The 23062-nt window shown below is 41.6% G+C and overlaps 3 protein-coding genes across 3 annotated transcripts; 1 reads left to right on the forward strand and 2 right to left on the reverse strand.

Annotated features, from left to right (window-relative positions):
• Window positions 1–103: 103 nt before the first annotated feature.
• tmem243b (transmembrane protein 243, mitochondrial b) lies at window positions 104–9486 on the reverse strand. The gene is made up of 5 exons (XM_010878470.5): window positions 9387–9486; window positions 7674–7854; window positions 7399–7449; window positions 6947–7051; window positions 104–2792 (listed from the first exon to the last, which is right to left on the reverse strand). Exons 2-5 carry the CDS (start codon window positions 7764–7766, stop codon window positions 2664–2666), a joined length of 378 nt encoding a protein of 125 aa, XP_010876772.1. The 5' UTR covers window positions 7767–7854; window positions 9387–9486; the 3' UTR covers window positions 104–2663.
• Window positions 9487–12404: 2918 nt separating this feature from the next.
• meig1 (meiosis/spermiogenesis associated 1) lies at window positions 12405–14011 on the reverse strand. The gene is made up of 3 exons (XM_010878469.5): window positions 13696–14011; window positions 12991–13176; window positions 12405–12896 (listed from the first exon to the last, which is right to left on the reverse strand). Exons 2-3 carry the CDS (start codon window positions 13141–13143, stop codon window positions 12768–12770), a joined length of 282 nt encoding a protein of 93 aa, XP_010876771.1. The 5' UTR covers window positions 13144–13176; window positions 13696–14011; the 3' UTR covers window positions 12405–12767.
• Window positions 14012–14034: 23 nt separating this feature from the next.
• dclre1c (DNA cross-link repair 1C, PSO2 homolog (S. cerevisiae)) lies at window positions 14035–22862 on the forward strand. Its single transcript, XM_013137318.4, has 14 exons — window positions 14035–14225; window positions 14377–14428; window positions 14561–14645; window positions 14765–14824; window positions 15092–15147; window positions 15278–15379; window positions 16578–16650; window positions 18070–18210; window positions 18306–18407; window positions 18504–18640; window positions 20017–20071; window positions 20183–20271; window positions 21045–21136; window positions 21248–22862. Exons 1-14 carry the CDS (start codon window positions 14117–14119, stop codon window positions 22126–22128), a joined length of 2034 nt encoding a protein of 677 aa, XP_012992772.2. The 5' UTR covers window positions 14035–14116; the 3' UTR covers window positions 22129–22862.
• Window positions 22863–23062: the final 200 nt, after the last annotated feature.

Here is a 23062-nt window from a genome sequence, read left to right on the forward strand (position 1 = left end):
CATCTATCTTAGATTAATACATTGATTCTAAGTTATTCAGTATTTCTAAATGACAAATGTAAAACTTTGGCAGCAAGTATAAAACAAGCTTAGGACAAAAGTGTATGACAAAAGACAGGATATAGTTGTTTATTACATAAAATATTAAAAAAGCAACACATGGTCTGAACAATCGTCAGGTCATATTTGTGCAGAGCCGTTGATTGATGAAATAGAAACAGTAATTATTTTTGGTGGGGAGAGTCACTAATCTGGAAAAGGTTGTATTTTTTGTGGAATGTTCCAGATGTTTGGTCTCTTGTGGCTAGCCTGTGTTTTGCATAAAACTACATAAGAGTCCACATGCATTCCAATGTCACTGCATTCTATAACAAATTGTTAACTCAGTGTCTGGGATAATCGTTAACTCCCAAACCTTTGGGATTTTTTCTTAATTAACAGTGTAGTGCTGATGGGACCATGACACAGGACTGGGATCACTTCTTTAATTGAGAATGCCTTATTAATTCACAGATTTCTTCAATTGAAAATCCAATCGTAAACAGGATTTAGTACTGCAATTAGAATTTGAATGAGGAAATAGAATCCATTCAGTTAAAGTCAATGACACTCTCCACCTGTGTAGTATACACATTAACATATTGTCCATTAAATATTTTGTTATATACAAACACTGTTAACAATTGTTTTCCAGGATCAACTCAAAATGAATGAGCAAATAAAACAAAGTTGTAAATGTTATAAAAGTTGGTGTTTAATTTGGGGGGCAAATACTACATTTCCCAGAATGCATAGCTTTAACCCTCAAAATGAGAGCCTTAAAAAAAGGCTAATAAATTACAACTGTATCTTGGTAATATAGTAAAATCTCTAAGCCCTATGATTAAATTAGTAAGTTAACAGTTTCCTTGTTAAAGCGATATTTATGTATCTGGAAGTGTCACCTGTCATTCAATGAAATGTTCATTATCTGTGACAGAGAGGAATTTATTTGAATTGCAGCAAATAAATTCCACTTCCACTTAAATTCAAATGATATAGTTTGTGATATGAGGCCAATTCAATTTACAAAATGAATTAGTAATTTGTTTTTCTCTAATTGAGCTCAACTCCATTAGGACCAAGTGGGAAACGCTGTTAGTATATGTTTATTGGGGCTGCAGTTGTCTGTAAATCTGTGCACTTGGTTGTTAACCTGTCTATAGGAGGTGCACTTGGTTGTTAACCTGTCTATAGGAGGTGCACATGGCTGTTAGCATGTCTACTGGAGGTGCACATGGCTGTTAGCATGTCTACTGGAGGTGCACATGGCTGTTAGCATGTCTACTGGAGGTGCACATGGCTGTTAGCATGTCTACTGGAGGTGCACATGGCTGTTAGCATGTCTACTGGAGGTGCACATGGCTGTTAGCATGTCTACTGGAGGTGCACATGGCTGTTAGCATGTCTACTGGAGGTGTACTTGGTTGTTAGCCTGTCTACTGGAGGTGCACATGGCTGTTAGCCTGTCTACTGGAGGTGCACATGGCTGTTAGCCTGTCTACTGGAGGTGTACTTGGTTGTTAGCCTGTCTACTGGAGGTGCACATGGCTGTTAGCCTGTCTACAGGAGGTGCACATGGCTGTTAGCCTGTCTACTGGAGGTGCACATGGCTGTTAGTAATGCAGCTGTATTACCATGTTATGGAACTAGATTTTGACCGACAACACCTGCATTAATACTTCAAGTAGGATAGCATCCAGCAGGACAAATGACATTGACAGTATTTAATGATATTGGTGGTAACAACATGGGGGTCAGTGATAGTCTCCTCAGGATTGAAGTGTCCTTCCTTTCTGCTTACTGGAACAATACAGCCGTCCACATTGCACGTGGGGGAAGTACTGTAGTCAGTTTCAGGGTGGCCACTAAATCAGTTGACATGATTTTTCACTGAAGAAACAACCTTAAAGTCTACATGTTGCAGGGAAAAAGAAAACAGAACTCTGAACACTCCATAATCTCAGTACATAACTAGACACATGCTCACGACAGCACAACGCCACTTCGACATTAGTTGGATGCCTTCTATTAACTTTAGAGTACTTAATTCCCTCAAAATGTTTTTTTGTCATGTCACTGTTGAGGCATATATTTCCATATATTTGCATCATAACCACCACTCTCCCTGCAAGTAAGTGCATGTGTCTGTACCAGGCAGAGGACAGTCTACAGATCTCCCTCCAGGATAGTGCATGTGTCTGTACCAGGCAGAGGACAGTCTACAGATCTCCCTCCAGGATAGTGCATGTGTCTGTACCAGGCAGAGGACGGTCTACAGATTTCCCTCCAGGATAGTGCATGTGTCTGTACCAGGCAGAGGACGGTCTACAGATTTCCCTGCAGGAGAGTGCATGTGTCTGTACCAGGCAGAGGACGGTCTACAGATCTCCCTGCAGGACAGTGCATGTGTCTGTACCAGGCAGAGGATGGTCTACAGATCTCCCTGCAGGACAGTGCATGTGTCTGTACCAGGCAGAGGACGGTCTACAGATCTCCTTGAGGTTCCATTCAGCAGGTTAAGATCCTCGACTACCAGGCTACTGCTGTCTGGTCCCACTACTCCACCTGGTTCCTCCAGTCTAGCTTTGGCCAGGGTAAGAGTGGGTCAGACATGCCTAGTGTCACGTCCCACTGTCCACACGGTGGAAGTAAAGGTTGGCACATAGACACAGCAGTATGATGGAAGCCAGCATGTAGTAGATCAACTTCCTGAACTTTGGGTCCAAGTCCCCCTGCCGGTACCAGGCGATCTGTGGGGACGATGAGACTTTACAGGTGCAAATATACAAGCCCCTTTCCAATAAAGTTGGGACGCTGCATAAAATGTAATTAAAAATAGAATGCAATGATGTGCAAATCCTTAATCCCTATATTTAATTGGAAATAGTACAAAGAAATTTTGCAACAGAGAAAATGGTGTTGGTTTTGGAAAAATACATGCCCATTTTGAATTTGAAGCCAGCAACATGTTTCAAAAACGTTGGTGCACGTGCCGCATGGTGCACTGTACTTTTTGTGGAGGCTGAAGAAAGGCCCCATGTCATCGAAGATCCTTGTGAACTTTTACCGCTGCACAATCAAGAGCATTCTGACAAACTGCACAGTCTGGTTTAGCAGCTGCTCCATAGCCAACCGGATGGCCCTGCAAAAGGTGGTGAAAACATCACTGGTGCCCAGCTCCCTGCCATCACAGACCTCCAGCGCAAACGGTGTCTGCACAGGGTACGCGGGATCATCAGAGACCCTTCACATCCAGTCCAAAAACGGTTTGCCATCATAAAGCAGGCGAAACAGGTCTCTTTGTTTCCACACAAGTAGGCTCAGGAACAGTTTCTTCCCATCTACAGTAACCCTGCTGAACTCTGTGACCCATCACTTACCCTACCCACCCTGCCTCTCTGGGACCTTGTTGCACTACTCCTTTGTACTACTCTGACACTGCCTTGCTGTGCCTGATAATGGAAGTTTTCAGTGGTAACAGGTACATGTCTACCTCAGGAACCTCACTGCTGCCATCCCTGCATTTCAGCTGCACATACAACTTAAATTTGCCTCTTTGCACATTTAGAATTGCCATTGTACTTGCATTTTTACAATTGTTACACACACGTCTACCTCAAAGACGTTAGTGCTGCTATCTCTGCATCATGGTTGCTCATGCTACCCTACTACAGTACTCCTTCATTTGCACATCTAGAATGCCATTTGTACCCACACAACTATTTTCCACCTGTAACATACACTGTACTAGTAAATTTTCTGGCCTCCTCTATTTGCCGTAATTGCACATTTAGTATTGCCATTTGTACTGCATTCGCTGTCATTGCACATCTACACATTCCACTTGTAATAAACACATACTCGTAAATACTTGTACATTTTCTGAACTCTAATTGTACTTCTGGTTAGATGCTTACTGCATTTCGTTGTACTGTACTAGTACTGCTCAATGACGAAGTCTAATCTAATCTTTACCACTGTGTTGCATCACCTGTTCTTTAAACAATACTCTGTAAGAATTTGGGAATTGAGGAGACCAACTGCTGTAGTTTTAATAGTGAAATGTTTTCCCATTCTTGCTGGATATAATATTTCAGCTGCTCAACAGTACAGGGTCTCCTTTGTCGTAATTTTAGTTTCATAATGCGCCAAATGTTTCAATGGATGACAGGTATGGACTGAAGATTATTTTACTACGGTGCCATGCTGTTGTAATACATGCAGAATGTGGTTTGGCATTGTCTTGTTGAAATAAATTCCCTGAAAAAGAAGTCCGGATTGCAGCATATGTTGCTCCAAAACCTGTATATATTGTTCAGCATTAATGGTGCCTTTACAGATGTGCAAGTCACCCATGCCATGGGCCCTAATGCACCCCCATACCATCACAGATGCTAGCTTTTACACTGTGTGCTTATAACAAGCTGGATTGTCCCTCTCCACATTAACCTGGGGGATACGGCGTCAATGATTCCCAAACATAAATTCACATTTTTATTTGTCAGACCACAGGACAGTTTTCCACTTCGCCTCAGTCCGTCTTAAATGAGCTTGGGCCCAGAAAAGGTGGTGGCGGTTTTGGATCTAGCATATACAGCTCCGGAAAAAATTAAGAGACCCCTGCACCTTTTTCTTTCCTTTCCAAAAAAGTTAAATTGAACGCTTATGTTCCTCACTCAAAACCTTCCTTTTCAACTTTTTTTTGGAAAGGTGTAGTGGTCTCTTTTTTTATTGGTTTCTTCTTTGCATGGTAGAGTTTAACTTGCATTTGTGGATGCAGGGATGTACTGTGTTCACAGACAATGGTTTTCAGAAGTGTTCCTGAGCCCATGCAGGGATGTCCACTACAGAATTGTCTGTTTTCAATGCAGTGCCGCCAGAGGGTCTGAAGATCACGGCCATCCAATATTGGTTTTCGGCCTTGCCCCTTGCATACAGATATTTCTCCAGATTCTCTGAATCTTTCAATTATATTAGGTACTAGGATAAAATATTGAATCACGATTTCTTTGAGAAATGTTGCAATTACAGTTATGATTTGTGATTTTCAAACATTAGGGAAGCACGGAACATCAGAAAAGATCTCAGCCACCCAGGCTATGGTCATTTCACACTGCTGCCGTAGATGTTACCGGAGCATCAGGACACACGCTTCCAGACTCACAAACAGTTTTTACCCCAAGACCATAAGGCTCCTCAACCAGCAACACTGACCTACTGATCACATGAAGATGCTCTGGTCACTTTCTATGTACATTCATGAACATTTTAATGGATCCATTTATAGGCGCTACAGCACTTGTAATATTTAAGATTTCTATTCATACTGACCATATTCCCATTTCTACATTATTTGAAATTGCTTCTTGTCACTACTGTTATGTATAATTTTGTCATTTTTGCTTTACATATTTCTTAATTACTACGTAGATGTCTTGAGCCATGTCACAATTTCATTGTTCAGAATGACACGTTATTTGGTGCACTTGACAAATAAAAGACTTTGCTCGATACCCATTCAGTGTTTCCCTCTTATTGTAATAAAGCCTGCCGCTGCTAAACTGTGATGCGCTGCCATAGAAAAACATTTTTATGAAATATGACTTTCTTCACATGTTCCAAGTATCAACATAAGCATAAACTATTACCACATTTGAATCTTTTTTTTCATACAACTGAATTTAGTTTTATCATACCATAAAATATTTTTGTTAACCTCCCTTGTATTTATATTTTCAAAAAATATTTCAGTAAAGTTTATTTTCTTACAGTCAATACATTTGAGCTCAATTTTACTCCATACATATACGCCCCTGGAATAAGGGGACTATTTATGAAAATGGTTGCAATTCCTAAATGTTTCATACAATATTTTTGATCAACCCCTTGAATTAAAGCTGAAAGTCTGCATTTCATTTGCATCTCAGATGTTTCATTTCAAATCCATCGTGGTGGCATAGAGAGCTAAAATTATGAAAATTGTGTCAGTGTCTAAATATTTCCAGACCTAACTGTATCTAATATAAATAAAGCCTATTTTGATGTTATTATTGTTGTTAATTTGCTTGTGCTCATTAGCTGGTAATGTGCAAGGGATACATTTTGCGGAAAACTATTCAGTGCCACAGTGAATGTATTATACCAAATACTAAGTAGGTAAAGTGACAAATATAATGCAAAATCACAGGTCACTGTGTGCTACATCCAGCAAAACTATATTTTCTACTCCCTCTTTTACCCCCAATGCAACATACTATACAGTACATGGAATTCATATTGCCTTGTTAGTAGCTAATGGCTTTCATTAGTAGTATGGGAGGCGATACATGAACAGTTTTAGAGAACAATTAATTGAGGGGGAGTACGTAGGTTGTTATAAGTATTGTTAAATAAAGTTAAGAAGATAAAGTTGACCAGCAAGCGAGACTGGTGTACAGGGAGGAAGTTTTAGCATTTCACGCATCGAGCCTTTTGTGTCATTAATGCTGACGTGTAGGCCCGTTACCCCACTCCCACTGCTGGGGAAAAATGTAGGGGAAACACTGATCATTCATGTTACTGACCTCTTGCCAATTAACTAAATTAGTTGTGAGATGTTCCACCAGGTTGTTTTTTAGCTTTACACAACTTTTCCAGTTTTTTTTTTGCCTCGGTCACAGCTTTTTTTTAAATGTGTTGCTGGCATCAAACTCAAAGTGGGCATATATTTTTCAAAAAACATTAATATTTCAGTTTCAACATTTGATATGTTGTCTTTGTACTATTTTCTATTGAATACAGGGTTTGAATTATTTGCACATCATTGCATTCTGTATTTCTTTACGTTTTACACAGGTGTCCCAACATTTTGGAAACGAGGTTGTACATATGTGTGTGTGTGTGTGTGTTTGCAAACACTCCTTACCAGCACCATGACTGAACCGCAAGTCATCAGGATACAGAAAGCAAAGAATATGTTCAGTGGCCAGGGAGGCAACGATGGAAACAGGAATGAACTGATCACTGTTACCTAGACAACACAACCCAAACAGGGGTTAGCCAACCACGTTAAAGGTAGATTTAATTTAATGATACAGGGCAACCTACCCTCCTAATGAATAAAGACACCTCTTTTTTTCTACAGATTACTTAGCTGTGCAGGTTTCTGTTTTAATGTCCACCATTTGGACATGAAAAAAGTCATAACACATTTGAGACCAACAGAGTCCAGACTTCACTGTTCAAAAGGTTCCCATCTGATGGTCAAACGAGGAAGTGATATTATGTTTTTATATTATTTTTACTGGACCATACAAGTTTACTTTCACAGCTAGTTGAGTAACACCCCTGTATAGTTGTCATGACTACTGTACTTACCACAACTAGCAGGGATGTCAGTCCTCCAACCAGAAGGTTAATGGCTCTGTCCTGTCAGGAAGAAAGGAGATTACATGAGACATACACATCTGTCCTGTCAGGAAGAAAGGAGATTACATGAGACATACACATCTGTCCTGTCAGGAAGAAAGCCAATTACGTGAGACATGCACAACTGTCCTGCCAGGAAGAAAGGAGAATACATGAGACATACACATCTTTCCTGTCAGGAAGAAAGGAGATTACATGAGACATGCACACACACACAGGCGTACCCGTGCAGAGGTTTCTCCAAAGAGAGGTCTGTTGTCAAGGCCACTGGTGCCATATGTTCTGGTGGTGAAGTCATTAGCAGTGAAGTCATCCATGGCTCAGCTGCTCCACCTCATGGACAGACGGCAGAACTGCATGCTAGCGCCTCCAAAGGAAGCAAGACCAGCCAACCAGATCCTTGGCCTGAAGGATAGGTTAGTGAACAGCCTGTTAGTAAGCCTCCAAAAACAACCATCCTGTTCCTCAACAACCAGCCTGTTCCTAACTCAACCCTAGCTGGGAGTCAGTGCCCTGCCCAGCCACTGGCTGTTTGCCAGTGCCCTGCCCAGCCACTGGCTGTTTGCCAGTGCCCTGCCCAGCCACTGGCTGTTTGCCAGTGCCCTGCCCAGCCACTGGCTGTTTGCCAGTGCCCTGCCCAGCCACTGGCTGTTTGCCAGTGCCCTGCCCAGCCACTGGCTGTTTGCCAGTGCCCTGCCCAGCCACTGGCTGTTTGCCAGTGCCCTGCCCAGCCACTGGCTGTTTGCCAGTGCCCTGCCCAGCCACTGGCTGTTTGCCAGTGCCCTGCCCAGCCACTGGCTGTTTGCCAGTGCCCTGCCCTGCCACTGGCTGTTTGCCAGTGCCCTGCCCAGCCACTGGCTGTTTGTCAGTGCCCTGCCCAGCCACTGGCTGTTTGTCAGTGCCCTAACTAAACTACTGCTGTATGTCACTGCCCTAACTAAACCCATAGCTGTGTCATTGCCCAAATTAAACCATTAGCTGTTTACTTGCCATTACTAAACCCTTTCTGATTTGGGTGTATGCTACTGCACAGAGCAAAATAACATTCTGGGTGACAAGCGGAGTGTTTCCTGTTGCAACACAGCTTCTGAGTCAAAGTCCTGAACCAGCTTTCAGCTCAAACCCCAAAGGAACAAGAGCTCAATTATAACATGAGACTTGCAAACACATTCTGGCCTGGGGCTACATTCCAGCCTGGCCTTGTGATCCAATGGTGGTCCTTGAAAACATGTAAACATAACATCTGATGCATGAGATCATGTGAACACAGTACCACTAAAAACAAGAGCAATAACTCTATTATCAAACAGCCGGACTCAAAATGACCTTTCTAGTTATCTGAACTGGAATTGCATGAATAATGTTGGACATTAACGTCAGCTAGTTATGGAATAACCTAGATCCAGAACTGTTGCAGACTTGTCTTATACCAGCTAGCTATTACATATTAGCCGAAAATAATCAAAATCTAATCAACAAAATAAATACTTTGCGAAGAAATAAAAAGTACACATTAAGTTGCAATTATAATGGCTACAGTACACTACCGTACGTTAGGAGACCCAAACTGGCTAACTAAATGGCTCGGTCGTCTTTACACTTCCTAGCGAGTATACTTACAACTAGCGTAGCCAGTAGTCTTTAAACGTGCTAACTACAATTGACTGTCTGGGCCGCAAACAGGGCAGATATTAGCTTAAATAATTTTGTACACTCATCACACACAGCAAACAGTAAGAGCTTTACGCAAGACGATTAGGCTATTGCTAGCTAGCAAACATTCTGTTATCTAACATTAACTTGTTAGCATGTCCGCTAACGAAGAGGCTAGGTAGCTACTGTAGGTTAAAATAGAGCTAAAACAGAAGCAATAATCCACATACTTTAAAAAAAATGAAAGCTTGAAGCTAGCTTGTATTTGGTTTCATTGTACTCACGCGTCAAAGCATAAGGATCTATTCAGATCAACATAGAGTATCTAACTACTTCTCTCTTAGGCAGTGGTCGCTAAACTTTCAGTAGCAAGATGAATCTATCTGCGTCTTGTGAGCAACATTAAAGAAACACTTCAGGGTCACGAAAATCTGGAATTTTTCAAAATAAAAGAGACCAACGAATTACTTAAAAACGGAGATAAATTGAGTTTATTAATTGTTTGAGAACATGTACCTCTCAAAACATTGACAACAATTCAAATATGATCATATTTAAGAGTAATTTCGATAAAAAGTGGGTGTTAGTGGGTGTTAAAACACGTTCCAAGGGTAAAATTCAGACAATGCCAATGACAGAATATGGAATACATATTGCCTCATAACTAATAAACTATTGAATATTCCACAGAGAAAGCAGTGTAGGAAATGTCCAGGAGAATGTGTAGAGTAAGACAAACCTGTCTAATCATGGGGAAAAGTGTCCTACATCTAGCAACACAATATTTCCACACCCTCTTTTTCCACAATGCAACTCAATGGATATGAAATACATATTGGCCTATAAAAAAAAAACTATTCTACACGCCGTGGTGAATGTATTGTAGGAAATGTTCAGGAGACTCTATAGAATGATTATATGCAAAGAAATCAAGGGGCACTCTGTATTTGCAATTGTTGCTGGTGTTTTACTCCACCCATTCCATTGGCCACAATGCAACTCAATGGATATGAAATACATATTGGCCTATAAAAAAAAACTATTCTACACACCGCGGTGAATGTGTTGTAGGAAATGTTCAGGAGACTCTATAGAATGATTATATGCAAAGAAATCAAGGGGCACTCTGTATTTGCAATTGTTGCTGGTGTTTTACTCCACCCATTCCATTGGCCACAATGCAACTCAATGGATATGAAATACATATTGGCCTATAAAAAAAAAACTATGTTGCTGGAGTAAAATGCCAGCAACAATTGCAAATACAGAGTGACCCTTGATTTCTTTGCAGATAATCATTCTATAGAGTCTCCTGAACATTTCCTACAATACATTCACCGCGGCGTGTAGAATAGTTTTTTTTTTATAGGCCAATATGTATTTCATATCCATTGAGTTGCATTGTGGCCAATAGGATCTAGGATGGGTGGAGTAAAATGCCAGCAACAATTGCAAATACATAGTGCCCCTTGATTTCTTTGCATATAATTATTCTATAGAGTCTCCTGAACATTTCCTACAATACATTCACCGCGGCGTGTAGAATAGTTTTTTTTTTATAGGCCAATATGTATTTCATATCCATTGAGTTGCATTGTGGCCAATAGGATCTAGGATGGGTGGAGTAAAATGCCAGCAACAATTGCAAATACATAGTGCCCCTTGATTTCTTTGCATATAATTATTCTATAGAGTCTCCTGAACATTTCCTAGAGTACATTTTTACAATATACACTAAGCAAAGTGTCAAAATAGATACATTTAATATTATTAAAATCACGTTTTACCGCGGACTTCTATTTTGAAGGCAAAATCCGAAAACCGGAAGTCTTATTGTTGCTACGGAATCTCTAATGTTGCCAGCATGACGCTAATGATGAATCTGATCCATTGCATTGGCTCTGATCCGGTCAACCACAAAGAAAAGGGAACGCCACAAACGATTAAAGGTTACGTTTGTTTGTACGCCGACTTAAACGCCAGCAAATAAATATTTGCCATTAAATTAATACTGTGATATAAAATCTGACAGTGGATTGTCAGAGTAAGACTTTTACTGACAAATACCAGTACCAATGCTATTTCCAAATGAATTATAACGTGTTCAATCTACAATGACATTAGAATTGAGTTGAAGAGTAGGCTTTCACACAATGGCCAGTGTTTTAAATTACTGTAAAATGTGATTGCAAAAACAATTACCTCGCTGATCATGTCTTTCATCAAAGGGCTCGAGACAACAACATAATCACAAATATCCCACAGCTGCAGCTGTAATTAACACCAGTGTTCAAGCTAGAGGATCTTTTGTAGGATTATTTGGGTTTAACAGAACATACAGTATATGTCCATGTCTGTAATGCACAAGGTTCAGTTAGTTCCACAACACTAGTGAGTGTTAGTTAGAGTTAGGCGTTAAATTACTTAGTTACTTTAAGATAAGACCTTTGATTCTATATTCAAATTATTACTAAATTTGTTTTGAAATGTTTCAGAATAATCGCGTTAAGAAACAGAACATGTATTTAGATGTTCATTTGCGAACAACTTGGTTGTCCAACAGAGGATGATTTGGGATTGAACTTTGGTTGTCCAATAGGCAAAAGATTCCAGCAAAGCATAACAACCCCGTTGATTGATTGGCGAGGATAATAATGAATCGCGCAGCTCAGCATTCGGCGACACAAATCGCTAGTCGGCGATACATATTGATTTGAATGGGAGCTGGTTGCGTGGTTTTGCTAGATGTATCATTAACTTTAGCAGGAGGTGCTGGTGCTGCCGTCTTTGCATCCTTTTGTTGCCACTTGCAAATAAATTCTACGCAAATGTTTGGTTGCATTGAGGGAAATTGAGTAGCGCGTTATTTGAAGAAAAAAAAAATAGTGACTGGCTGGGACTGTAGAAACAGTTGTACAGAATAGAAGATGTATTGGGAAAATGTGAAGTGTAAACAACTGCTGAGCAAAAGGTACTTCTATGGGCATGACATTTTAAAATGACCTTTGAGGTCTCTCACGTGACCGTGTTTTTGTTTAAATGTAGTTGTTGAGAAGAACTTGTAAATTAATCCAAAACGTTTTTAGATTGACACTTATCTTAGTATATCATGAACATTTTAGACTTGTAAGTGTATTCATCAGAACGAATACTTGACAGCTCAAATGGAGATATAACACACTTTGTTTTTTTGTATCCACTACCTGCCATAAAAATGTTAAAATTTTATTCAGCAGAATCTGCTCAGCAGCTCAGTGTAAATTGATGTTTTGCTATGTGAATAAGCCAGTCCGGGGGTCAGAGTTAAGGTAATCCCAGTCCTCTTGCTAACATCACATGATTAGGGTTTAATAGCCCTTTTTAATCTCCTCCTGCACAGTGAAATACTTAATCTAGAACCACAATGAAACATTAAACATGGGCTCATAATACAAACATTCTCACACACCTGCCTTCACAATCTCACAAACCTGCCTTCACAGTCTCACACACCTGCCTTCACAGGTTTACACACACCAGACAGCTTCAGCCTCACAGCCTTTATTCAGTCAATTGGTCCATACAAATGCCACTTCTGTGAAGGTACTGCCTTCCTTCCTTCCATCCTACTGACATATTCTTTGAAAAAAAATATTTAAAATGGAAATGTGAAGACAGGAAACAACTTAGTATACATAGACCTTCACTTTATGTAGTTCTTTGTCTTCACATTCTCTTTTTCTATTGTAATAATAGAATGTGTTGTCTCGACGCTGAAGCTTCTTCACAAACCCAGTTTCAGGCCACCTGTCAATCTAAGACAAAGGGAAATCAAGTGACACATTATCTTGTAATTAACCAACTGTCAATGGAAATGCTTTAATGATAAGGATTAATTTACTTGTTTACCAAGTCAACTTGCTTTACTTGTTTGTATTCCAGTTCATCTCTGTAGCCAGCCTGTTGGAATCTGTACAAGTTCTCCACCTCGTCAGTCCATTGTTTGGCTCTGCTAATGGACTTTGGTCTTGCATTTCCATCTAAGTATGCTGCACAAGACATTGTGCTGCTGAGAGGATGCCCACAGCTGACCTACTACAGGAGTAAATAGTGGGCTCAGTTAGACAAGTACATGTTTATCAATTCCCACATTTCAGTCATAGACACTAATTAAAAATTACTATTTCAAGTGTGTAGTAGGTTTTATACAGATGAGGAGCCTCAAAGATAAATTAAGTAGATATGGATTGCTATGGGTATAAATGCTTTTCTATATCTCTGTCATCCTGGCCTTGGAGATAAAGAGGGTAGATGCTGCATAGGATGTCCTGCTTGTTATCCGAGGCTAATAACAATTATATTAAACAGAATCTACTGTACTTATTCCAACCCGTTTCTTAAACGAATTTCAGTTTCAACGTTAAATTATTATAGCTAACTAACTTGCCAAAGTAGAAAAGAGCAATGTTAGCATTAACGAAAGTGTTCTAGAACGTAGCTTGGGTACCTGTATAATATGAAGGACACAGTAATGAATAGTCTGAATGTAACTTTTGCTATCTAACTATGAATATTTTCCTTAGTAGTTAATACCACATTTTGCACAGTACTTACAGGAGTCGGACAAGACCAAAAGTCCGGACCCAAGTGTTGTTGTCGAGGTACAGTCGCATCTTGAGTTTAGTTGCCTAGCAACCCAACGCTTTTCGTTTTTCGTTTCTTTTGTTGTGTTACGGTTAATGTACATGTTCGTACATTGTAACTTGGCGGAAAGCAAGCTAGCTAACAAGATGTTGTTTTCTCAAATAACTTTTAGTTATGAAATATCTTTGAGCAGATTAAATCAGATAGACTTCTTCAGTGCAGAGTCTGTTTTGACTCCTATCCACTAGGTGGCACAGCTATTCAAATCTACCGGGCAAACGAAATGATAGCAAGGTCCTGTCTCGACGTCGACGTGAAATGGGTGGGAGGTATGAAAATATTGTTCCCTTAGCTAGCTACCAATCTTCCTAGCTTGCTATCTTGAATCAAAATGAGTTCGTTCGCAGGTCGTATGAAGGAGTATCCCAACATATCGTTGGACCGTTTTGACAGAGAGAATCTGCATGCAAGGGCATATTTTTTATCTCACTGCCATAAAGGTAGAAATTGAGAGTCAAAAAGTAGATTGCTAAACCGACAGTTTGATAGCTTGCTATTGAATTAACAGTTACACAGTGGACTGTTTACATTACTGTTGCTGTCTAGTTTTCCTAGTATCTTTACTTATCTATGATTTGTTATTATCTACAGATCACATGAAGGGACTGAAGGGGCCTCTGTTGAAAAGAAAATTGAAATTTAGGTGATATTACAACATTTTATTTGGATTGTGTCAGAGGCATATTAAACTTTTAAAGCTGAATCTTGTACATCTACAAGCTTGGCTTACTGGTGCTTAGGGTCTAACGTTAGTGTTTATGTTCACTTGTTCCAGTTTGACAGTCAAACTTTACTGTTCATTTGTAACAAAGGAACTGTTGCTGAGCAATCCGAAATATGGCTTCTGGGAAGATCATATAGTAAGTAGCTAGCTATTTTTTTTTTGGCTGTCTATGAATACAGAATGTTCATTTTGGACAGATAGGTAAGCTACAAGTTTGTTTTACTCAAGTATGATTTGATATCCTTGTTTGTCTAGGTTGCTTTGGAACTGGAGAGTCCCACTCAAATCTCATTAATTGATGAGGCTTCTGGAGAGGTAAATCTCATTAACTTAGGAGGCTTCAGGAGAGACACGTCTCGTTAACTTAGGAGGCTTCAGGAGAGGCACGTCTCGTTAACTTAGGAGGCTTATGTTTCAGTAGAGGCACATCTCATTAATAGATGCTTCAGGAGTGGTATTTCTAATTTTAAAAGATGAGGCTTCAAGTTAATCACGGGCACCATTTCAGGGCCATAAGGTTTGCTTACTCAATTTGCTAAATTACCACCTTTTTGATAACCCTTTGTGTGTGATTATCCCCAGAAGGAAGAGGTTGTGGTGAGTCTACTTCCTGCAGGTCACTGTCCAGGCTCGGTCATGTGAGTATTATGTGTTTGTATGTCACTGTTTTAGTAGTATACATGGGAGGACCAACAATCTCCCCTAGGCTAGTAAAATAAGGACATTTGTTATTTTTGGGGGCATTTGACCTGTGTGTGTTGTATGCAGGTTCTTGGTAGAGGGAGCCCAGGGGACAGTGTTGTACACAGGAGACTTCAGACTGGCAGAGGGAGACGCCTCTCGCATAGACCTCCTCCACTCTGGGAGCAGGTAGACACAGATGCTTAGACCTCCTCCACTCTGGGAGCAGGTAGACACAGATGCTTAGACCTCCTCCACTCTGGGAGCAGGTAGACACAGATGCTTAGACCTCCTCCACTCTGGGAGCAGGTAGACACAGATGCTTAGACCTCCTCCACTCTGGGAGCAGGTAGACACAGATGCTTAGACCTCCTCCACTCTGGGAGCAGGTAGACACAGATGCGTAGACCTCCTCCACTCTGGGAGCAGGTAGACACAGATGCTTAGACCTCCTCCACTCTGGGAGCAGGTAGACACAGATGCTTAGACCTCCTCCACTCTGGGAGCAGGTAGACACAGATGCTTAGACCTCCTCCACTCTGGGAGCAGGTAGACACAGATGCTTAGACCTCCTCCACTCTGGGAGCAGGTAGACACAGCTATGTGTATTCTAAACCTTGAAAAAGATAAGCAAAAAGAGAACAATTTAATTGTTATCAGCGAGTATTAATTCCATTAGTAATGAATAAGACAAATGACAAGATGAAAATGTTAGTGATGGAGTAAGGCAAATAGCATTGGTATTTTTTTCCTGTATATAATCATTGCATAAGTATGTAACTGGTTTGAAATGCAGAGTCAGTAAGTTGTTCTGTCACAATCGGTTACATCACTAGCTCTGAGATGTTGAAGCAGTTCTTTTTTTTTTATTTAGGACTAAAGTGGGGCAATGTTAATGACATTGGTCTGTGATAGTGAACCTGTGTTCAGAGGATCTCTGTTCCAGCCCTTCTTTAGGTGGTCACACGTACAATGCAAATGCAAATGCACCAATTGGCTCATTGCCAATAACAACAGATGTTCATTCATATATAGTGGAGCGCAGCGTTACCATGCAGCATGAGGTTGCAGAGGCAGTTCCAGAGCGTTCTGTGTGTTGCATGTTCTGGGTTTATCTGTTGGCTCACCAATTTCAACAAGCATTTAATATGCCATTTAAAGTTAAAATCTAAAACTAAATACACTATGTGCTGGTTTAATTGTGGATCAAGTTTCCTCTCACTGCAGATCAACAAACCTCTATGACCTTATCAGGGAGGTGAAGTTTGAACATTTTATTTTGTATTTTGCAAAAAAAAACATCACTGAAACACACTGGCATTCCTTTTTTGGAAACTTACACTTTAATACCCATGTTTGTGTTTAATTAAATATGTGTTGTGATCAGAGTAAAAGACATACGGAGTGTTTATCTGGACTCCACCTTCTACGACCCTCGCTACTACCAGATACCCAGCAGAGTGAGTATGTCTGTTTCTGAGACACAACGTATTTACACATTATAAACACATCCACTTCCTGTAATTCATCACTGAGCTCCTTGGTTTTCTTCGCGTTGAGGGCCTGGTTGTTGTCAGCGCACCATGGCACCAGGTGCATGACCTCTTCCCTGTAGGCTGACTCTTCGTTGTCACTAAGCAGGCCTATCACCATGGTGTCGTCTGTAAACTTGGCAGTTGTTGGAACTGTGTCCAGGAATGCAGTCGTGGGTGTAGAGGGAGTACAGGAGGGGGCTCAACCCCCCCCCCTTTTTCTTTTTCTTTTTGAATGCATCATTTCACACAATCACACAAAGTCACACTAGAAAGACACAAAATACAGAGAGACAAACACAATACTATGTAGGTGGTGTGTCGTCCCTTGCTTTTCTATCTGGTAGATGTGAGGGTCCACGCTCCAAGAAAACCACAAAAACAATCGGCACGTGGATTGGTGCACCAGGCTCCAGTGAGACTGTAACAATGTGTGCAGTTGGGAATCCAGTGCATTTGTCAGAGTGACACTTGACAACCACCCTGGACCTGGAAAGCACCACATGTTCGTGGTCTAGTTATTGTGCTCTTTGTTCAGCACAGATCCTGTTTCTGGGTCACGTACACATGTACCTCAGATATGTATGTTGTGGATTGTGACTTAGGTTGTCCTGATACCACAGGATCTTACCCGTCATTGGTTAACCAGCCCTCCTCAATGGCCACACTTCAAGCCACATATTGAGGAAGATTGGAGGATGTAATATATGTTACAAGAGTACTTCTCGAGCAGTCTGTAGCACACAGCAGTTTTATCATGTGTAACAATAGAACAACTTAGCACCATCCACATCCCTCAGCATCCGAAGACCCCCAGAGCACGAGCCAAAACCACCACCGGACTACAAAACCTGGAGTGCAACAAAAAACGTTGCCTGTTCAGACACACTTGTATAATGAAAAGATGTATCTTCCTGAGATTACCTGCGGAATCTCAATGGGATTAATCCATAATATTTCTTCATAAGAATACATTCTCATTTTCAGCAATGAGCTTGGGGCATTAGGAATAACTGTCTTGCTCTGGGACACAACACAGGTGATTTTCCTACTAGCTCAGAGAGACCCCTTGCCGGTTCAGGGATTTCATTTAGCAACCTTTTGGTTGATCATCACATGCTGCAAACACAAGGCTACCCTTTGCAGGTCCCCTCTGACAAAGAAAGCTATATCCTGCTTAGATGTTAGATTTATAGTTACAATATATTTTTGTGGATAAGGGCAATGGAAGATAAGAATTTGAATAGGGACAACATTTTGTGTCATCTTAAGTAAAGGTGTGTGTGTGTGTGTGTGTGTGTGTGTGTGTGTGTGTGTGTGTGTGTGTGTGTGTGTGTGTGTTTGTAGGAGGCGTGTTTGTCTGGTATCAGGGGTCTGGTCCAGGACTGGCTCAGTAAAAGTGCCTATCATGTTGTTTGGCTCAACTGTAAAGCAGCTTATGGCTATGAATACCTCTTCACTAACCTTGGGGAGGAGTTTCACACGCAGGTAACAACACACAATGACTCGTGTCTGTTCTAGATTTATGTAAAAAAATTCCAGATGCCGGAGATTCGTTGTCACATGGTGTGTCTGTGTTTTAGATACATGTCAATAGTCTAGACATGTTCAAGAAGATGCCAGAGATTCTTAGTCATGTAACTACAGAGCGAGCCACTCAGATCCACGCCTGCCGTCACCCAAAGGTAACGCGTCTGTACACAAACACTTACCGAAGCCATAAGCCACCCATTACAGACCAAAGCCTTTATACAGTTAATGTGTGTGTTGCGTGTTTGTAGGATGAGGAGTTCATGCGTGGCACCCGTTTGCCCTGTGGTATGTGGGCGTCAGATGGAACCCCTCTGAAGATCATCAGCATCAAGCCCTCCACCATCTGGTTTGGGGAGAGGACACAGAAGACTAATGTCATTGTCAGGTACAAACACGCAGAACATCATCAAATCATCAGATATACCTTTGCATTACATAACGCCATATCACATCATTGCACCACACACACAGACACAAACATCAGTGTTTGCCTGTGTGCCATCTGTGACTATTGTGCATCCATCAGAGCAGGTATAATGTTGATGTTTCTATCAGTGATCAACTAGTATCTCACTTGATTGTGTTGCTGAAATTGGTCACTTTGAGCAGAACATCATGTTTGCTAGATGGGCCCTTCCTGCTCTTCAAGGCGTGTGTTGGTTTGACTGGCATTCTGTCTCCTGCTCTCAGCTGCAATGACTGGAGCAGGTGAGGTGTTGAAGTTGCAATGACCGTTATGAACTAGTTTCTTACTGGATTCTGACTGAAATACATGTTAGAGAAATTGTTCATTTTGAGCGAAATAATTACATTTGGGCAAAATGTTCCTTCCCCGCATTTTTCACATGACATGCATGTAGCCTTCTCATGCTGACATACAGTACGTTACTATAGTAGTTAATATTCTGCATTGACTAACAGTGATATACAGTAAGTTTCTTCAGTTTTCTAGACACGTGTACCCAGACACACCCAGACACAGCCAGACAGACTGTCAGACAGGCGTGAGCAACCTCACCGCATGCATTCAAGATATCGGCAAACGAGTTTTGACTGTGTGGATCGTAAACTGCACCAAAGGGTTTGGGTCAGCAGGACGGCCAAGAGCCCAGAGGTGGGAGGGATGTAGGGTGTAAGCGTGTCCTGAAGGAAGGGATGTAGGGTTTGAGCGTGTCCTGAAGGGAGGGATGTAGGGTGTGAGCGTGTCCTGAAGGAAGGGATGTAGGGTATGAGCGTGTCCTGAAGGAAGGGATGTAGGGTGTGAACGTGTCCTGAAGGGAGGGATGTAGGGTTTGAGCGTGTCCTGAAGGGAGGGATGTAGGGTTTGAGCGTGTCCTGAAGGGAGGGATGTAGGGTGTTAGCGTGTCCTGAAGGGAGGGATGTAGGGTGTTAGCGTGTCCTGAAGGGAGGGATGTAGGGTGTTAGCGTGTCCTGAAGGGAGGGATGTAGGGTTTGAGCGTGTCCTGAAGGGAGGGATGTAGGGTTTGAGCGTGTCCTGAAGGGAGGGATGTAGGGTGTTAGCGTGTCCTGAAGGGAGGGATGTAGGGTGTTAGCGTGTCCTGAAGGGAGGGATGTAGGGTGTTAGCGTGTCCTGAAGGGAGGGATGTAGGGTTTGAGCGTGTCCTGAAGGGAGGGATGTAGAGTGTGAGCGTGTCCTGAAGGGAGGGATGTAGGGTTTGAGCGTGTCCTGAAGGTACATCACCACCACATACATCACATACATCCACTTACACTCACATACTCACAAACTGTTATTTACAGGACAGGTGCCAGTTCCTACAGAGCCTGCTTTTCCTTCCACTCTTCCTACTCAGAGGTCAGACACTATTCCCTCCACTCTCCCTACTCTGAGGTGTAATGTGTGTAATGTAATACACATGAAAATGTGTGTGTAAGCATGATACTATGCTCTTCTTCCCATTTCCAGATCAGAGACTTCTTATCGTATCTGCAGCCAATCAACATCTACCCTAGTGTCATCCCTATTGGTCGAACCCATGCTGATGTCACAGAGCTGTGAGACAACAACACTAAATGTTTCCATTTCAGTCATTTAGCAGACCCTCTTGTCCAGGGTGCTGGTGTAATTCACATGCAGAAGTTAAATATTTAAGTGAAAATTTCAGTATTGACTCATTAGCAACTTGAAGTTCAGTACTCAGAATTGACAATGAAAAAGGGATCTTGGTGCATGCCTATTTACAGTAATTTTAATGAATGGGTTTTACGTAATATACAGTGATTATAATTAATAGGTTTTTACTGTATATACACTGCAGTGAATCTGAGTTTTAATGTATATACAGTGTTCTAATTAGTTGTTACTGTAAGGACAATGTTGGGGTTGGTTGTCACTGTATAGAATAGGATTGCAAATTTTCAAGCTCTTCCTTAATCATCGGCATCGTATAAGATCAATCTATCAATTAATCTTATTAAAAAAATAATTGACTATGATGACAAATCTTCAATGTGTCACTTTCTAAATAAAATCTTCATTTGTACAAGACAGATTTGACACCACGAAAATGACCAAATATTCAAAATAAGCGCAATGGTCTTATACCTTTGTGGATTAAAAATGGAAACAATATATTTTAAAACAGAGCCAAAAGATCAATTAAAAATAAGGATGAGTATGCTTACTACATTTAAATGAAGCTGACAACGTGCTCTGTTGATATACCGTGAATAGTTTATACAACTGTGTGTAGTCGCTGTATGGACGGTGTTGTCGTTAGCCGTCGCTGTATGGACGGTGTTGTCGTTAGCCGTTTGTGTGTGTCCAGGTTGAAGCCCATGTGTAGAAGGATTTCTTCGGCTGTGATCTATAGACCTCTGGGAACTCTGAAACGCATCAGTCAGGACCAACCCCCCCAAGGTGAGATTCTTACACACACACCCAAACACATTTCTCTGTTCTATGCCATCCAGTGTAACAATTTGAACGTCCTCATCCCTATATTAATTGTTATTTGTGTTTGTCTTTTAGATATGGACAGTTCAGATGGTCTGTTTGAGCAGGCAGACCTGGCTCCTGTCAGGAAGAGGCTGATGATACAAGAGATCCCCCTCACAAATCTCCCTCACCCCCCTGTGGATTTGGTACATCTACCCCTCACACCGATCAGCACGGCAGACTATTTAGACTGTACAGAGTCTAATGATGAGGAAGATGAAGAAGATGAGGAGGACAGTGACTTGGGAAAGGAAGAGGAGGAAGGGGAAAGAGTGGAAAAGAAGAGAGAAGGAATGGAGGGGTCAGATTCAGTCTCCTCCCCTTGTTGGGAGGAGTTTTTCACTACAGAAATTCTGACAGACAGCCAGAATAGCCAAGAACAGCGCTGTTCTCTGACAGACAGCCAGAATAGCCAAGAACAGCGCTGTTCTCTGACAGACAGCCAGAATAGCCAAGAACAGCGCTGTTCTCTGACAGACAGCCAGAATAGCCAACCACCCACCTGCTCTCACACAAGCCCCTCCCACATTGCACTCACTGGCTCTCAGACCCCTGAACTATTTGCTCATGAGGATGAAAATGAAAAAGAATCCACTCAGTTTCCAGTTCCCTCCATTCCCATCTCAGCTGGACTGGGCCTGAACCAAGCTGACACCATGCTAATCCAATCAGAAGACATCTGTCAGGGAGATGCAACTATAGAGACCGGATGGAAGGAGAGTGCTAGTCACACTCCTCAAACAGAACCAGTTAATCTGTCTGAGTCACAAATGTCTTCAGATTTTGAGGTTCCGTCTACACCAGACTCACACCCACCCGGACCAGACGACCTGTTGGTTCTGTACAGGAGTCTGGCGGCTGGAGAGCAAGTGCTAGTCAGGAATAACCCTATAGGATCAATCATAAAGGACTAACTCTATGGATCAAATCTACAGGACCACCCTTGCTGGACAATAATCTAGAGAAACAATCCTGCAGGACTAACCCCAGGGGTTGACATCACCATCCTCAACCCTACAGCAGGACTAACCCCAGGGGTTGACATCTCCATCCTCAACCCTACAGCAGGACTAACCCCAGGGGTTGACATCACCATCCTCAACCCTACAGCAGGACTAACCCCAGGGGTTGACATCTCCATCCTCAACCCTACAGCAGGACTAACCCCAGGGGTTGACATCTCCATCCTCAACCCTACAGCAGGACTAACCCCAGGGGTTGACATCTCCATCCTCAACCTTACAGCAGGACTAACCCCAGGGGTTGACATCACCATCCTCAACCCTACAGCAGGACTAACCCCAGGGGTTGACATCTCCATCCTCAACCTTACAGCAGGACTAACCCCAGGGGTTGACATCACCATCCTCAACCCTACAGCAGGACTAACCCCAGGGGTTGAGTATTCTGTCCATACATCCAAAACATCAATATAGCTCTTTTACACCAGTTTACTACTACTAATACTTTCAGACCAATTTCAGTTCTGGCAGTGCCTAAATGTTTTCTGGCTTTGCGTAAATGTATTCAGGTGCTTCTGAGTGTGGTTGTGGATTTGATTCCGACGAGTCAGGAAAATGTGGGCTCACTACTGTTACTGGATATGGATAAGTGCAGGGCTGCAATAAAAAAATATTTTGGTAATTGATTAATCTGTCGGTTACTTTGATTAATCAATCGCAAAATACATAAATTCCAGAAGTATTTTTCTTATCCTTTGACAATGCCTTAATTAAAACAAGATCATAATATTAAAGACTGTTGGAGAAGCATTCCAGAGTATCATGAAGCTGGTTGAGAGACTTTTGACTGATAATGTCAATTGAAATTCTAATGCATTTAAATGCA

The sequence above is a fragment of the Esox lucius genome, chromosome 14, assembly GCF_011004845.1.
Source record: "Esox lucius isolate fEsoLuc1 chromosome 14, fEsoLuc1.pri, whole genome shotgun sequence".
Classification (NCBI taxonomy): domain Eukaryota; kingdom Metazoa; phylum Chordata; class Actinopteri; order Esociformes; family Esocidae; genus Esox; species Esox lucius.